Here is a 19,033-nt window from a genome sequence, read left to right as displayed (position 1 = left end):
TCTGTAATATAAACCAATTATATAAATAGTAACTTTTATGTTTGACTTATCTTTAATCTTCTTGGCTCACTTTAAAGAGGATTTTGACTACCGACCTTATTAAACGCTTCTTCTGTTCTTCCTTTTTTAAATTTTCATGGTTTGATTGTAAAACATAGCTTAGTCGGCGGGTTTTTTCCTAATTTCTCTGTTCTATTATTCCACCTATATCAATTAACATAACTGCTTAATAATGGAAGCACTTTTGTAGAACATTATTATAAATCTAACAACTAAAAATAAAACAGAATTCAATCCTGCAAGCAGCGTGTGGATGTACCGGACTACCAACGTTTATTGCATTGACAGCTTCTTGACTTTACTCTTAGAGGTCAGCGATTTCCCTCACGGATTAAAAAATGTATGGCAACCATGATGAATAATGGCGTAAAATAATTTTTGACACAACAAATTTAATATATTTTCGTCGTCTAAACCTAAGGTCCTCGGGGTTCCGTATTATCCGCAAACTCTTTTTCGTATCAACAATATGCTAATTCCAGGCACCTTCGGATATGCTGATGAAAGCTGTTGTAGATAGTACCTACTTGACCAATGCAAAGGTTAGTGGAAAATAATCCCGTCTTATCGATAGTCCATGTTTAGTCGTTAGGATTTGACAGTCTTCAATTGGGGCAATGCCAATCTGGTCAAATGAGTCTCATTGACATGACTCCGATTTTTCGTGATATGATCATATACCCATAACCGATCATCCCCAGCTAATTGGAATGGACCTGTCGTCTAATTTGAATTTCGGCACTACATAGAATCCCTAGCTAGAAATGCAGCCAGGAAGCTTGGCATCCTTTCTAAGGTGATGCGTTACTTCACACCGGGACAAGTTCCCATACTTCTTTATCCATACTTTTCTACGATAGTTTTGATTATAGTGACTCTCCCTACGTAGGTCTCCTTACACGAGAAGGGCACTATAACCTGTGCGCGCACAGGAACCTTACAAGTTCAGGTTCTGACCTCGGATCAGCCAGTGTACAGGGTTCTCACAGACCTCTGTCACTTGACTTCATCCGGTTCTTCGAGAGGCTAGTGTCTCGGGTTAGCCACCCCGGGTGCACGTACATTATTGCCCCTGCCTATTTATCAGATAGGTACCGGAGCTGTAGACACGCTCACTTCCCGTTGCGCATTGCACAACTAGCGGTTGCCACCGCTAAGCCGTAGACTCTGAGTCCACTACCAAATCTCCTCATTGGTGGCGGAGCTGTAAGGCACGCTCACTTCCCGACGCCGAAAAACGACGTCTCTCTAGTTTCAAATAATCTAAGCGGCTGGAGGGACCGGAAGATATCTAGGCTATCTTCTACTAGCTCTCCGGGCTAATGCCGTAGATGCCAGTCGCAATGTCCTGCGACAATGTCCGGACATAGCTTCCAACTTAAAGGGCAACTCACGTGCCCCGCACGTCGCTTCAGGCCCTCAACTAGACCGCTACTAAGACGCGCTAGCTGCTCACGAGACAGACGCCCCGAATACATGCAACCGGGGCAGACAAACCCCAGCGAGTCCATACCCAAGTCCGGGTCCGCTAGAGACGTATCACTGGCGGAGAGCCCGCTGTACTCTGTCGAGCCCGTAGTCTCTCCGGATCTCTCGAGTATAGTAGATAGGGACGACACCGGGACAGTTGCTTCAGCTGTACCAAGCACAAGTCCGGTCGTGTATGGAGTACTGCTGCCATTTATGGGATTGGTCTGCTAAATACCAACCTCCTTGCCACCTTGGCCACCTTGGATTCAATCGTCAAGCGCGCCAAGAGGCTTATAGGTGACTCGAAATTAGTACAGGCGAAGCTGCAGAGCCTTGAACACCGCCGTAAAGTTGCCTGCTGTTGCTGCGGTATTACTTCAGGATATATCACGGAGAGTTTGCGATGGAATTGCATGATTTAATTCCGCCTTTCCATCATCGGGGGACCAGACGTAGGCATAGGGGTTCCTTGTAGATATTCCAATGATCGCACGAAGCGTTACGCATCCATATTTATATGGCGAACGTCTATGGAGTGGAATTCCCTGCCTGAAAACTTATTCCCTGAAAGTTATAACTTGGACCTTTTCAAGGCTACATCGTTGACCTCATCGTCACTTACCGTCATGTGAGATGCACGATCGGACGAGTTAAGAAATAACCAAAAACCAATTATCGAATACAATTACATTTTCAAGTACCTAGCCTAGTAGTTTATCTTCATAAACAGGCACTAATGAGATGATCTTGATAACATTCCAATCAATCCCTCACAAGTAGTTAGGAATTTCATTAACGTATCAAACAAATTGAATAATTTATTAGAACCACCACTTTTTCAGAAGTCTAACCGATTTCAAATTAAGGAAGTGGCCATTTTCCGCTTCAAGTGTAACGTAAATGGTATTTAGCCTAAATACAAGCAATTTCGGCGCAGTAATCTAGTCAGAGATGACTATTATGACAAAGGAAATGAAACTGTTTTTCCGAATTTAAATCGCGTATATTTACGGTCAGTCAACCGTGACCATGGGACCTGTAAAGGGCCCGAAACGTCGGTTTGTTTGAAAAAACAAATATACGCGATTTAAATCCGAAAAAACAGTTTCATTTCCTATGTGTAACAATCGCGAAAACCTAAGAACTCGATATTTTGACAAAGTTTATATATAGCATAACAGTGATCTTAAGCATCGCATAGCAATAATCTGCCTAAGTCACTTTCGTACATTTTATGTATAAAATATAATGTTACATATCTATAATGTATCTGATCGTGATAAACTCAAAAACCACTGAACGGGTGCTGGTACTGACTAAATGGCCTGGGGTCTAGTGCGGCCAAGACTGCAAATCCGCCACTGCTCACATTATTGCTTGGCGGCAGAAATTGGTAATAGGTTTCAACGACGCTTACAGATGGTAAGTTTTTGGAGTATACTGTTTTGTATCAAATATAATATATAAATATATATAACGCACACACTCAACATAGCTCCGCACTAGGGAAGCCCTGTGTCGCGGGTACCATGGACACACACATAGACAAACACAAATTACACCCAAACTCACGAGAGAAATAAATGCCATACAAATATTTTTCCCGGCCCGGGAATCCAACCTGGGACCTCTGCGTGGCAGTCCGGCATGGTAACCGTTCGGTCACGGAGGCAGTTAAAATAAAAAAAAATCAAGTTATTTTAAGTAGAATTGTTGTACCAAATGAATAGTTACTTAGAACCTAGACCATAAACTAATTTCACCCACATATTGAAACAAATATTTTTACTCGAAAAAACTCTTTCGCGAGGAGCTCTACTGCTACTAAACTCTAAACCATAGATAAAATTAAATACTATGTTTTATTTTTAAACATATTTCTGCAAATAACCTGAAACGTTGGCTTGTTTGAAAATAAAAACAAATATATACACGATTTTCGATCAGGGTAAAAATAGTTTCAATTCCAATATGTTGCAACGGCGAAAAACTATGAAATCGACTTTATTTTAGGTTGAATAATAGTCAGTTTCGAAAAAGGCCGGTTACATCTGTTATGACTTTATTCCATTATATCTTTTACACGATACTCATTCATTGCACAAAGAATTCATAACAAATTTTACATAAAAACTGTACACTCAGCTTATCACTTTGGAATTGGATAGACCTTATCTTAACAGACATAGAGTTATTTTTAATCTATATAAATTTAGCGTGCTACTACAATTTCATTTGACGAAATTCAGAAATCATAACTTGAAGAGAGCATAAATGCTCATAAATATTGATGCTCCATTAACAAGCACGCTGTCTCTAGTTTCATTACTAAAGTAAAGCAAAGGACAGTATTATAATTATGGACACCTTAAAATTAAAAGTCTTTTCTACAACTCGCTGTAAGACAAAACCAATGCTTGTTACAATGTTATTCAATGGTCATATTCAAATAAGGTTGTAGAATGTTCTTGATGAACCACCCATCAGTGAACCGCAAATGGTCTCCTTCCGTGTGAAGGAAGACCAGCTTCCCATCTTTGTCCATCTGTTTTAGACCGAGACGATCCTGAAATGGTAATAAAAAAAAAATAAAAAAAAATGTTCTATTCGTTCATTTTAAAGGGCATAGTACAGGGGCGGATGTTTCCATTTAGGCTTGTTAGGGCGTGTGTTAGGAAACATCGCTCTTCTATAATAATAATAATAATAATCTTGCTCTTGTATTATTTTAAGATGATGAAACCAAATTTATATTATTATTTTTTATGTAAACGTGATCACAACGTCGGTATTTTGTAGAAAGGGTGGTTTCCAGGGAAGCATGTTTTAATTTTCCACGACTTTTAAAATATTGACGTCCTATTTTAAACAAACTGAAAGTTAAAAACAAACTCAAATAAACGTCAAATTACTTAAAACTAACATTTAATTTTAAAAAAGTACGTAAATATAGCAAATGAAACTATTTTTCCGTATTTAAATCGCGTAGGTGTACACGTCACGGTTGACTCCGTGACCATGGGACATGTAAAGGGCCAGAAACGTTGGTTTGTTTGAAAAAAAAAACCAAATATACGCGATTTAAATCCGGCAAAATTGTTTCATTTCCCATGTGTAACAATGGCGAAAACCTAAGAGGACGTAAATATTTTAAAACAACGACAATAAAGTTTAAACGCAAAACGGTTTGGAGACATTTTCATGTCTTCCTCAACGTGACATTGGGCGGAGGTATTGATCGCATTGATAGAGCTATAAAATGTTAAAACTTGTAACAGTTTAACATTGATTAAATCCAAATTAAAAACTTCAAATAAACTTTACGAGATTCACAAGAACGCAAAATCAACCTCTAACCATTCAACAAACCCGAATTAGTAGGAAATTACAACAAATGAAAAAATGACAGTAGCCTAATTTTTTATTTTCAAATTAGATCTAAACAAGTACAATAATAACTAACCAGATTTTTGAAAAAACACCGCATTATTCTGGAGATTTTATTAGTGTTCCGCTAAATGTGCCGGTGTGTCTATGTAAATTAACTTTTTTCGTATGCATTGAAAGTTACGTTCATTCATGTTAAAAGCGATATGACATCAGAAGTATCAAAAAAATGTAAAATTAAACACGATCATGTTAACAAAATTCAAATTTTTTTTCATATCGACGCATCACTGATGTCGATAACGAAACATTTCGTGGAGACAAATGTATTACACACTGTAAGATTAAGATTGAAATTGAGCCTTATTGCAATATTTATTGGTAATGAAAATCATGATGTTTTTACTACACCACTAAAATAGTTTATTATTATTGATACAATGACCGAACGAAAATAAAATAGATAAAATCGCCATGGTAAAACAAACTCAAGAATTGGTAAACTGCGTAATCTAAATTACCTACCAAGGTATGTTCTTCGTCCATACAATAACAACTATGGAAGGCGATCCTGGAGATACATATTACCATACTGCTTAATAAATTGCCCAGTGACGTTCTTGATAAACTTCTAGGCAAACCAGACAAATGTAAGACAATTCTTAAATAAATTCATTTGTAAAAGTGTGAAATTTAATAGTTTTAAGTGTAAGTAACGTAATTTGCGCATAAGTACCTATTAGATATTAATTCTTTTGGTAGACGCCTGACAGCATGATTGTGATGGCAGCGATACATAAATCTTTTAATGGTTTTTATTCACTGTTTTTTGTGTTTCTTTTTTGTAAACTTTTTACTTGTGAATAAAACAATAAAAAACTTTCGATCTGACTAGACTCGAACCAGTGTTAGCCTTATTATACGATCGGTCCAAAGACAAACAAGATACTTCATATAAATTTAAATAAAATAACGCAAACTTTCAAATTCAGGGGCCCTGCTCACTCTATGTAATAACGCCTTCGGGACGCTGCTGCGGCTGCCACGGTTTTGCAGTGCGTCTGCCATGTTTGCTGAAGCTAGCGTCGACAACTTCATGGCACTCTTACGGAAGAAGTCAACGTTTATATTATAGAATAGGATACGCTGCATTATGATGTTTTTAGTTTTGTTGTTGTACCTATATGTGTATAATTGAATCAGTTTGCTGGATTATCTTTTTGTTTTCTTTAAAGTATTTTTAGGTAAGTACAGGTTCAGATATTTCATTTTAAATATGTATTATTTCTCATAAGTATAATTGTAGTTCCTCAAAATGAAAAAAAAAGTATACGTGTCAGCAGCAATGGCCTCCTGAAAACTATCGCGGCTAGGAGTGAGTGCCCCATAAATGTGGCATTTAATAACAAGCACAAAATCCTTAATACAATTTAAGTACTAACCTAATTATAATTTTCATACTTCATGGATATCTGTTGTCCATAATAAAGATTTATTATTATTATTAAATTCTTATTCACATTGTATAATGCATAATGCGAATAAAACAAAAATATTAAACACATACAAACCTTTTTGTAAATATTCGACTCCTGCAAATTCTGCAGCTTTATACTCTGCCCCGGCGCATAGAATCCGAACCAGGAGGTCTCTACAGGCTGAACCATAGTGTCATTGTCGAATTTTACCATCACAAAGTGTTCTAATTTCTGCAGATTCCTTACGTAGCCTTTTAGTACTCTTTTCTCGTTGTTTATGTCGGATAGGAAAATACTGTTGTTCTTATAAAGAGCTTCATTTAGCGGATCGTGCCAGTACGTCGCTTGTACTAGATACTTTTGAACCCAACTGTAACATACAAAAGACAAAACATATTTGGTAATGGAAATGAAACTATTTCAATCTATTACTTATTCTACTATTTCATACACATACACACGATTTTTCGTCGTATTAATCGTGTATATTTGTCTTTCAAACAAATTAACGTTTTGGGCTCTTTACAGGTTCCATGATTACGGCTCAGATTTATTTGCAAAAAAAAAGGAAATACAAATTATTTTAAATCCAGAAAATGTGTATTTGTTCTTTCCTTAAAAAAAGATAATATAGTCTACAAATGATGGAAAAAAAATATATAGTCTACGGTTCTTTCAAACAAATTAACGTTTTGGGCTCTTTATAGGTTCCATGGTCACGGCTGACATTTGTTTGAAAAAAAAAACAAATACAAACTTTAAAACATTAAAGTAAATGGCAATTAGTGGCATCTGGCAACTCAGCGTAACTTAATATTATATCAATATTTATTAACAAAGAAACAATCTAAGCAATTTAATATAAGTAAAACAATAAACAAAATACAAACTAATTTAATGCAGAAATTTCTTCAATAAAATTATAGACAATGTCGGTGTTTTGTAGAAAGGGCGAAGGCGCCATTTCGAAAAATTTTTCAGGGGAGCATGTTTTAGTTTTTCCCGACTTTTTAAGATATTTACGTCCTGTTTCAAATTAAATTTTAAAACTTAAACTTAATTAAAACCAAAATATGCCTTTGAAACAGGACGTAAATATTTGTAAATTATCGTTAAAACCTAAAACGGGATCACCTCGTGAAAATTTTTCAAAATGGCGCTTTCGCCGTTTCTACAAATCATCGACAATATGTTTTACGTTACCCCAGTGTTAGATTATGAAGGACTGAGAGTGATCACGATCTTCAAAATGATTATGGATTTCAAAGTCAATATCAAATTCAGCACCAGTAAAGTGGTCGTTATGATTGACCATTGTTTAGCTTGTTTATTTCATGTGATTGACCGATGAGTGAATAACCTTTTTTTTAACCTATCGTAAACTGACAGCAGTATAGTGAATGGTGACATCATTTTAATTAGATATGTTAAGCAAACACTTGAGTGAAACATGCACATAGCGTTATGCAACACGAGTAAAATAATATAATACTTTTTGTCTCTAAAAAGTTATATATACACACATCAAAAGTATCTAGGGATCAAGTACGTTTAAGAGAATTGCTGCAATTAGGGTTAATTATATTAACTTTTTTGTATCGCTATTGATACTTTTTACTGAGTTTTAACATTTAAATAAGGAATATTGTTTAAAATTCGATAATAAAAAGAAAATCGATTGTCAATGTGGTTTTGTATAAAAATGAGTTATAGCGTTTTGACAAAATCATTACAATATCTGCATCGGAACCGAAACAATTTACATTATTATGGAGAGACGACATCATTTAACCCGAGAAGTGATGATGCGAGCCGTCGGAATGTTGGAAGCTGGTTCCAGGCAACGTGCTGTGGCTTTCACTCTTAACACTACACAGAGCGTCATAAGTCGCCTCTGGACGCGCTATCGCATGACGGGCAGCGTGGCCGAGCGACATGGAGGACGATCTCGCATCACGACTCGCAGACAGGACCGGTATATCCAAAATACTGCTCGACGGAATCGTACCATGACCGCCATGATGTTGGTTACGAGGCTCCACAGCTCCTCAGGCTTGCTAATAAGCGATCAAACAATCCGAAATCGTTTACGTGAAGTGGGTCTGCGATCCCGAAGGCCGCTCAGAGTTCCACCTATTGCACCCTGCAATCGCAGGACCCGTTTACGTTGGGCTCGCGAACACAGAAACTGGGAGGAAGAAGACTGGCGCTATGTGTGCTTTTCGGATGAATCCCGCTTCGGTATGAGACCGGATACAAGACGTACTCGAGTTTAGAGAACATCTGGACGTCATGAACGTTTGAGATATTGTCAGGAAGTTCATCCATATGGTGGGGGAACAATAATGATATAGGCCGGTATTTGGATCGGCGGAAGAACCGATATCATTTGGATCAGGGGTAACCTCAATGCTCAAGTTTACGCAGAGAGGATTGTTTCAGATGTTATCATCCCTTTGCGAGGCCAGTTGGGTGATTCATTTCAACTAATGCATGACAACGCACGTCCACACACGGCTAGAGTCGTAACACGCATTCTTGCCGAAGCTCGTATCAACGTTCTGCCGTGGCCTGCTCAATCGCCAGACCTCAATCCAATTGAGCACGCATGGGATATGCTTCAAAGAAGAGCTGTGCCGAGTATGCATACCGTACATACTCTACAACAATATTTTGACTTGTTACAAAACACATGGGCGGCCATTCCTCAAAGTGATTTTGATGAACTCATCTTAAGCATGCCAAATCGCTGTAATTGTGTGATTCGTGTTAATGGTGGAAATACAGATTATTAATTTTCTTATCTTAACTGCCTCCGTGGCCGAACGGTTACCATGCCGGACTGCCACGCAGAGGTCCTAGGTTCGATTCCCGGGTCGGGAGAAGTATTTGTATGGCCTACATTTATTTCTCTCGTGAGTTTGGGTGTAATTTGTGGTTGTCTATGTGTGTGTCCATGGCACCCGCGACACAGGGTTTCCCTAGTGCGGGGCTATGTTGAGTGTGTGCGTTATTATTATTATTATTATTATTATCTTTACAATAAAAATGAGCAAAATCCTCATTTTCGCCATTTTTTTGTCATTTAATTGACGCCGTTAATTTGAGTTTTTTCCCACAATTTGCAAAAACATCAATTTTAGTTTATTTTAATTAAATATAGGGGTAAGCGGTTAAATAAAACATAAGCATTAAAGTAAGAAGTCGTCCTGGAAGACTGGATTTGGTAAATATTGCTTAAATAATTTTTATTTCAAAAATATTCACTTGATCCCTAGACACTTTTGATGTGTGTATTTTAAAAAATTAACAAAATCTCAGAAGTTGTAAAAATGTCCGTTTTGATAGCCTCAAAATTGTAAACCACTGGTAAATTTTGTATGAAAATTAGTAATGGCGCGACGGCAGTGCTTCTACAAGCGTCTAATTTGAAGGCGGCCTTATTGTGAGTTTTGAATTTCGTTTTTTTGAGTCGCGTGGTTAACGTTCGACTGAAATTCGGTTTGCCCGACGAACGTGTTTTAGTGTGTATTTATGAAGCATTAGAAGATGATGTTACAAAAAGATTTTTTTTTAACATCATCTTTTGTGATAAATTCCATAATCATGGACCTTGTTCAACCTCGGTAATAAAATTCTCCGTTCACGCTCATCCAATACCAAAGTGAACCACTTCCGTCCACCCCCACCAGCACATCTCACGACCGAAATTCAGTCGTAATTAAGAGCGTGAGTCGGCAGACAACTCGCGTTTTTGCGTCGTCGTGTGGCACAACCGGGGTTTTATATGAAAACGAAGACAACGTAAATTACCCAACTCACAAAATTACGTTCGTCAGGCCACACCCTAATAGTGAAAATGCAAGGTGCCTCGAATTGCGTATCCGGGAGTATTGTACGGGATATGGGTACAAGAGAAATTTATAATAAAAGAAAATAAATATAGATATTGATAAGAAGGAATATTTACACAATTCATACTAAGATACTAAAATATATTTTAAATCAAAACAGTTGGTATGGTTTAAATAAATTAAACTTAAACAAAGCCAAGTCTTTACTAAATGAATGGTAAAGTTTATCTAACTTTGATAACCTTTGTTCTCTAATAAATAACATCAAGTCTACAATTGTAAACAGGTTGGCGTGAATTTAATACTTGAGTTGAATTTGAATTGCAAAACATGCTCCCTATAACGATAACATAGGGTTGTTAATTCGAAACACAGGATTTCGGATTCGAAAAGACCAATTTAAATAAATAATAATGTGCCACACGGCCACACAAATTGCGTGGTCTCAAACAAGGGAATTCCCAGTCGTCGTCGGCTTAATTTTAAAACCTCGTAACTCTATTTTTAGACGAACTTCTTTACTCTTGAAGTGCAATTTTGGGCAGTAAGTTAGATATAAAATAAAGGTATAATCGTAGATTATCCTATAATTATTTGTAGTAATTCTGTTTTTCAATACATGCTCAAAAGTACCCAAAGCAACCGCATCCACTTTTCATCGTCAATCAGTACTTCCCAGAACACCCACACCAGGACTAATTTAGAAAAGTTAATTTCCCAAATTGGTCCTATCGACAATCGAACCCAGGACCTCCTCATCCAGCGCCCACAGTACAAACCGTTGGACTACCAACTTCGCCAAATTTAACATCGGCTACGCTTCGACGATATATGCTCGAAGCGTCTACGTCATTAATGCCTTGTGTCAGCTTCAGTACACATAGTTTTATTTGTTCATTTAATCTTCTTGCGCGATTCAATAATGTACAAATAGCGGACTTAATGCCATTAGGCATTCTCTACCAGTCAACAATGGGCCAAAAAGAAAAAACAAAACCAAAAGGTTGGTATTACCTTAAAACAAAAACTAAAATCTTAAGCCAAAATTTAAACATAATACAGCATAAACATAATTAATATATTTATATAATAAACAATACATACATAATAAATACGTAATATATAATAAACATAATATTATATTAATATATAAGTACCCACAGCAACATTATGCAGTCAAATACGCAACATGCGCTTGAAAGAAAACTTAGTCATAGTTTTGTTAATGTGTTATTTTCTTATTTCAGCTATCGTGAACTATTTATAATTGAATGCGATTATTGACTATTATAATATTGGGAAATTATGAGTAAAAGTATTTGTAGCATACCGGACAAATGCCCAAAACTGTAATTTGTTTCTGATGGGACAATTTTAATTACGATTACGGAGCTTAACATCACTAGTTAGCAACATGCCAGTAACGTGAGGTTAGTCAGATAATAATTATAGCTAGTAACCACTTATTTACAACTTGATTGGCTTGACTTTGATTCGTGTCAAGACAAGTTTGCTTGCAATAACGGATTTTAAACGCTCGAAACACAAAGTATCAATCACATGCGAAACGATAACTTCATGTAACACGATTTTGATTTCTGGTTTATCAATATCATTTTACCATTATTTCTCACATAAAAACATGAAAAACCTTTAATTCCCTATAGGAACTTTGCTTTTGTGTTCAGAACTAAACAAAAAATGAATGTAAGCGAATTTACAATTTTAATTTTATTTACACGAGCCAAAATATTCCGCGGAATGCGCGAGCATTCTCGAGCACGCGCGAAAAATCCGCGGAAGATTTTGGCTCGTATCTAATTTGTACGTTACACCATTGATCATAAAGTTCATTATGCTATGTACAATATCGTTACAAAAATTGGCTTCCATTCCGATCCGCTATAATATAAATTGACCCTTAAGGACGTGTTTCTCTTTATTTAAAGACAAAAAGGGAACATTATATTACAAATCAGTAGTATATTTCTACCAAAGTTCTAGAAATTGATGACAAACAACCTAGAAATGTGTAGATTTGTGAGACTATATAAATATCACCATGTAGCTATGTCAATAGGCAGCTATGTAAATAACACTGTGACAGCGGCAAAACCAACGTTTCAAGGGTATAGCTTGTCTTTTCTATACTATACACGCTGCTCAATTAACCAAAAACCAATACTGTCAAACCAGAAACAGTAACCTATTTTGAAATAGGTTACATAGTATAATTTGTAGGTACGCTTTTTATGTACATGATTGAAAAGTTAATATAAATGTAAAGCTGGACAGTTGTAAGTAATGTGGACAGTTTAATAAATATTAATTGAGAACATAATAAAGATACTACTTAATATAAGTAACCGGGTTCTGTGTATATGAAATTAATCCAATTGATTGGTAATTAATTGGACACAAGATTAACACATATTCTTAATTATGCGGCAATTTTCACATTTCGGTATTTGTAATAAAATTGAAATACACTGAGACGCAAAAATAACGGGCTATTTAGAAAAACCATGGTATTAGTAGATCAGTTCTGCGTTTTATAAACCTTAAAAGAAGACCGGTGGAGCAGAAGAGTACTACTGAAGACCTGGTACTAGAAGCGTCTGCCGCCAGAAGGATAGATGAACGTACTAGTCAAAGTTACCAGAAAAACTTGGATGCAAATTGCCCAAGACAGGAGAGAATCGCGTGCAAATGTGGAGGCATATATTCAGCAGTGGGTGACTAAAGGCAGAAGAAGGCCCAGGGAAGATTGTAATTTTTTTTTTATAACATCAAGTGACGGGCTGAACAAGTCGTGCGCCTGATGGTAAGCTATACGCCTGTCCATAACAGTTGCAGTGCCACTCAGAGCTTTAAATCGCAAAGATCTGAGGGTCACTGCCAATGCGCCCGTCACCCTGCGACACAAGTTAACAAGTTCTATGGGCCTGTAAATGATCTTGCTGCCCCCTTTTTATTGGTACGAGCGTAATAGTGATATTCTATTCTTGAGCACGATAATGCGCGGCCACATACATACTATTAGTTTCCGGAACTGGCAATATTTAATAAGTTATTACAACATTTGAAAAAGGAACTCTTTGTAGTTTGTAGAATACAGTTTGTTTTATCTGACTGTCACTTGTTTTTACATTGTGGCGTCATTTTACAAATTGGTTATCTACATCACCATGGCTTTAAAAAGTGAAAATTTTCTTAGTATGATTTTCTACGACTTTAAGGGTCGTATTCCAGAACTCTGCTCAATGCTCAAGTCAGTATTTGAGCAGACTTGGGTATGATTTCAAGCACTGGAAATACGACCCTAATGGCAAGGACTTGAGTATGATTTTCAGTGCTCTCTGCAATACTCAAGTCCTGACTTGAGTATTGAGTAGAGTTCTGGAATACGACCCTAAGTGTAATGTAATAGCTCAGCGGAGCTTCGCTCGGCTTCAAACTGCTTTTGGCGATGAAGCATCATGCGAGACGACTATTTATAGCTGGTTTGTAGAATTCAAATACGGTCGTGTGAATCTCAGTGACGAATTTCGTGATAGTCGCCCGTCCACTGCTGTGAACAACAAAAACATCGATGCTGTGCGCCGTATGATCAAAACAGACAGGCCTGTGACATACCATGAGATTCGGGCAGCTTTAGGCATAGGCATGAGTCAAATAAATCAAAATCAATACCACACAAACATTTGGGTGTGAAAAAGCTGTGCTCTCGGTGAATCCCACACAATTTGACTGAGGCTCAAACAACGGATCGCGTTACTTGGTGCAATGCCATACTTACCAAATTCAACGAAGGGGCGTCAAATTTGGTGTTGGACATAGTAACAGGTGACGAAACATAGATTTATAGTTACGATCCCAAAACAAAGCAGCAATCGAGCGTATGGGTCTTTCGAGATGAGCCGAAACCAACCAAAGTGGCGCGCGTGCAAAGTGCCTCTAAGCGGATGATTGCTTCTTTTTTTAATAAAACTGGACACGTGGCTACTGTTGCTTTGGAGAATAGTTGTACCGTGAATAGTGATTGTTACACGACTATTTGTTTGCCGGAAGTTATTGACAAACTCCGTAAAAATAACCGTAAACGCCGTATCATCTTGCACCACGATAATGCCAGTTCTCACACGGCCAGATAGACAAATGAATTTTTGAAGGTGAACAACGTTGACCTTATGAGCCATCCCGCGTACAGTCGCGACCTGGCACCTTGTGACTTTTATTTATTTCCAAAAATTAAGAACCAGTTACGCGGTCAACGATTTTCATCACCTGAAGAGGCTGTCGAAGAGTATTCAAAATATGTTTCAGAGATTGTCACGGAGGAGTGGCATAAATGTTTTCAAAATCGGTTCATTCGTATGAAAAAGTGCATTAACGCGATGAGAAACCATAAATTCAATTCTGATCATTTATAGTATTTTTTTCTTACTCGTTCCGGAAACTTATAGTGCGCCCAACGTACATTTGGCCAATGCATGTGACCTTATTTGACCAACTCGCAGCCCTGACTTAAAACCTATAGAACATATTATTATGATTAAATTTTGGTACTTTAAGTATGTATATGATATTTGTGGTAATTGTTTAAGTGCTTATTATACTACCAGAATTCAAGTGACTCTAACTTAGGTAGGTGCAAAACAGTTCGGGAGTTAGAGTTCCTAAATTGGGAGAATTTTTACATACGTAAGTTAATAAGAGGGGCCCTCAAACCGACCACGCCCGCCCTTACCGCAGGGTCCTTGAAATCGGATAGTGTATTAAACGTTTTAGTGATTTATTTAATGTCATTATTGAAGAAGTGCCTGCCTCCTCTTTTAATCTATACGAGATTCGATTATTTTTAGACTTACCACACTAATATGACGTATATACACAAAAGTTTGAGTAGTTGTTGATATTTTGCATGGAATAGCTAATATTTTCTTTGCGATTTCTAATGTATCCCACTCATAGTAAAAGTTGTTTGCATTAACATGTGGAATTGCTTTTGTTCTGGTGTACTGCAATTAATTTTTTTTTATTAACCTGTATAATACAATAATATATATAACTCACCCAACATAGGCGGCATAATTAAGAAGTTTTCTAAAGTAATCGCAGGTAGCATGTGAAACGGCACCGCAATGTGGGAGACCGTATACACCCTGATGTTGCCCACCCAGAGAAATGAAGTTTTTTACTGGAGGCAGAAGATGGCCACATCTTTGGATTAATCCTCGCCTGGAAAAAAAATAGTAACATTGTCAAAATCTTATTATTGTAAAAATCACATACCCTAATCTTAATAATTTATGTAATTGCAAAATAAGTAATAAAGTAATAATTAAAAGCATTTTTGTAATCTATTTACAGAGGAATATTCCGGAACTAATTTTTCCATAGATGAAACAAAAATAAGTAAAAAAAAACTGCACATAACATTTAAAATACTTACATAAACTGGGCTCCCTGCGAAAATCCAATAGCATTAAATCCTTTTTTCAAGTAAGGGTCACCAGCAATCTGATTGCAAGCATATTCAATTTGATGATTTGGATTCATAAAGTATCCATTTTCAAAATCTTCCGTAGTTGAGTTACCGATCCTCAGAGAATGAACATAGACACCTTTTAGTTGTTCTTCCAAAAACCTCTGGAAACCTCCAAGACTGAATGAAAAACAACATGTGTCTCCTGTAGAAAAAAAAACAAATCTGAATCAAAATCAAATCGAAATTTTTATTATATGATCTATTTAATCTTAAATACTTTATTTATTTTTAAATAAGACTAAACATGTGCTTATAAATATCCATTTATAACTTTCTTATTTTTTAGGAGGAGCTAGAGAGAAGACCCAAAATACAGGATAAACCTAGTTCAGACATCTCTATAATTTTTGTAATCTATACTTTATACTGCAACTACATACATAATATTTACAATGTAAAACTTTGTAGAGAAGTGAAAATTCCTGATTATTGTTTAATAATAATTTGTATATATTACTATTATTTTATTTACTGTTTACCCACCTAACAATTCTTAGTCCTTAATGCTAATGCTCTATTAGTACTAAGCATTAAGAAATACTTAAAATGTTTCTCACACTTAGGGTCATATTCCAGAACTCTACTCAATGCTCAAGGCAGGACTTGAGCAGACTTGAGTATGATTTCCAGTGCTTTAAATCATACTCAAGTCCTGACTTGAGCATTGAGTAGAGTTTTGGAATACGACCTTAAGTCCTATAAGCACTTTCTTTCATTTCTATAACACTCAATACTTTGTGTACAAAACTAATTAAAAAATAAAACCATGAACTTTACAAGTCTAATTAAATAAAGTATTCAAGAATTCAATCTGGTGCACAAATCAATTTAAATTTAGAATTAGTAACCAGTATAAGTTAAAGTATGAGATAAATTAGGTAGGTAATAAAGTTGATAAAATTTTTCCACTACAACTTGTAAAACTCACCCATTCCATGCCATAGCACTACCGGCACATATTCAGCAGTTGCAATCTTTAAAGTTAAAAAGAAAATGAGCCACGGTTTCATTTTTACACCGCAAAATGTGGGGCGCAACTGATATTTCTACTTAGTTTTCACTTTTCTTTAAGAAACTCGTATCTACTAAAGAAATTTCAAGTTTCTATTTTACGCCGTCAGCCGAGAAATATTCCTAGTAAAATATAGAAACGCTTTTGTTTCCACAACGTTTTTATTAATTTGAACAGTTAACGCCACAACACAACCGGCAGACTCTATTAAATACAAAAAATGTTTATTTATACTGTCAGCTGTCAAACTGTCAAACTGAAGGGACCGAATTGACTGGAATTATAACCTATTGCTTACAATACAATAGAAACCATCTTAGTGGCGCCCTCTAGATGTTACTCTGAAAAATACACTGGAAACCCCGTAGTTGCAATGGACAGGCAAGTCTGCTGTTGGGGAATGTTCCGAAACATTTCAATTAGTGAACATTTTTCCGGAAAAAAAATCTGAAAAATTGGAAAAATATTTTTTTTTCTGAAAAATATGTTTTCTTGAAAAGGAGTAGAAAATTTCTCATGACCCTACAATAGGTAGGTCTTTTAATCAAATCAAAAATCAAAAATCATTTACTTCAGAAATTAATCCATATCATTTGTTAGTTACAGGCACTTATCAACTATGTTAGTACAAGAATATTTAACAAATAGTAATAATTATAGATAAATATATATTATTTTATAAGAACGTACACAGGTTTATGAAGGGCATCCCACGCCTCCAAAAAAGGACCGTCCAGCCTCTCCGCCACCGTGGCCAGGAGGCTGTTGGAGCTGCCGCGCACGCGTCTTCTCAATGATGCCATGCGTTTGCGCATTATGGCATGGAAGCCATCAATCTGCGTTTCCGCGAACATTCCAGATGCACTACAATGACGCGGCAGCCCCAACAACATCCTGAACGCGTTGTTATATTGGACTCGTAGGGCGCTGTAAGCCTTTTGGGTAAAGTGTATCCATAGGCTGCAAGTGTAAAACGACTGACAGTACGCTCTGAATAAGGTAAGTTTTACGCTGTTAGTACACCTTGCAAACCTACGGATCAACATATTACTTCTGACTGCCAGCGCCCTACGCTCCCTCTCTACATCCACGTCATCCCTGAGTCCAGCTGTGACCCAGTGCCCCAGGTACTTAAACTCTGTAACCCGCTTCAGAGGTGTACCGTTAAGCGCAACAGGTGGTAATTGGTCTGGCAATGTCACCTCTTTCGCCTCAAAAATCATCAGCTCACTTTTAGAGGTATTGTACCTGAGGCCATGTTTCACCGCATACCGCTCACAAATTGCCACCAGCGTCCTGAGGGCACTGATGGAAGGGCTCAGCAACACCATGTCATCAGCATAACTAATGTTATTTACAAAAGTCCCATCTACCGAGCATCCTACCATGGCGCTGCTGAGCTCCTCCACCAGCCGATTGACGTAAAAGTTGAAGAGTGTGGGCGACGTCAACCCCCCCTGCCTCACCCCACACTCCAACTTGTACGGATCGGATAGCACATCTGCCCATCTCACAACATTGTTTTGATGACTGTACCAATACCTGAACAACTCCACCAGCTCACCGGGTAGTGTAGTGTCTTCATACAGCTTCTGCCATAGTTTACCATAGGACACCAAGTCGAATGCCTTCGACAAGTCCAGGAAACATGCGAATACCGGTGTTTTCCTGTCTGTGTAGTATCGAACAGTGTGCTTAAGGCAAAGAATTGCTGCCTCTGTGGAAAGTCCAGATCTAAAACCAAATTGTGCGTCACTAAGTTTCACATGACTATCCAGTTCCCTGTCAAGCACACCGTCCAGCACTTTTGCAACAATTGTTGCCAGTGAATTGGGCCTATAGTTTCCTATGTCAGAAGCATCACCTGTTCGATTCTTTAAGATCGGCACTACCACAGTTGTCATCATATCATCAGGTAGATATGTGTGACCGACACAGAAGGTGAAGAGCATGGCTAGTACTCTAGACAGATGTACCCCAGCATGTTGCAGATGTTCTATACTGAGGCAATCGTACCCAGGTGATTTCCCACGCACCATACCCCTCACCACCCGTGCCACCTCCTTAGCCGTGTATCTCACCGGAGGAGTTACAGCCGCTCGTCCTACTGCAGGTGGATCTCCACTCTCACTGACATCCAATGGAGACACAGTTTTAAAATGTTGCTTAAATAGTTGGGCAATCTGGTCAGACTCACTAACACCCTCCACGCTCACAGGGA

At 37.3% G+C, this 19,033-nt stretch overlaps 1 protein-coding gene across 1 annotated transcript; it reads right to left on the bottom strand.

The window, feature by feature from the left end:
• Positions 1-3,644: 3,644 nt before the first annotated feature.
• LOC113227901 (palmitoyl-protein thioesterase 1) lies at positions 3,645-17,056 on the bottom strand. The gene is made up of 5 exons (XM_026460990.1): positions 16,729-17,056; positions 15,705-15,942; positions 15,326-15,490; positions 6,489-6,765; positions 3,645-4,096 (listed from the first exon to the last, which is right to left on the bottom strand). The coding sequence occupies exons 1-5, from the start codon at positions 16,808-16,810 to the stop codon at positions 3,959-3,961; spliced, it is 900 nt and encodes a 299-aa protein (XP_026316775.1). The 5' UTR covers positions 16,811-17,056; the 3' UTR covers positions 3,645-3,958.
• Positions 17,057-19,033: the final 1,977 nt, after the last annotated feature.

This window comes from Hyposmocoma kahamanoa, unplaced genomic scaffold, assembly GCF_003589595.1.
Source record: "Hyposmocoma kahamanoa isolate Upper Pololo Valley unplaced genomic scaffold, ASM358959v1 220, whole genome shotgun sequence".
NCBI classification, from domain to species: Eukaryota; Metazoa; Arthropoda; class Insecta; order Lepidoptera; family Cosmopterigidae; genus Hyposmocoma; species Hyposmocoma kahamanoa.
This window is presented reverse-complemented; position numbering and strand designations above follow the sequence as displayed.

Coding starts and splice junctions, on each gene's coding strand:
- LOC113227901 (XM_026460990.1), bottom strand. CDS start 16,810: ATGAAACCGTGGCTCATTTTCTTTTTAACTTTAAAGATTGCAACTGCT. Junction 15,491..15,704: donor TCGCAGGGAGCCCAGTTTAT/GTAAGTATTTTA, acceptor TTTTTTTTCCAG/GCGAGGATTAATCCAAAGAT. Junction 4,097..6,488: donor AGTCGAATATTTACAAAAAG/GTTTGTATGTGT, acceptor TTACCATTTCAG/GATCGTCTCGGTCTAAAACA.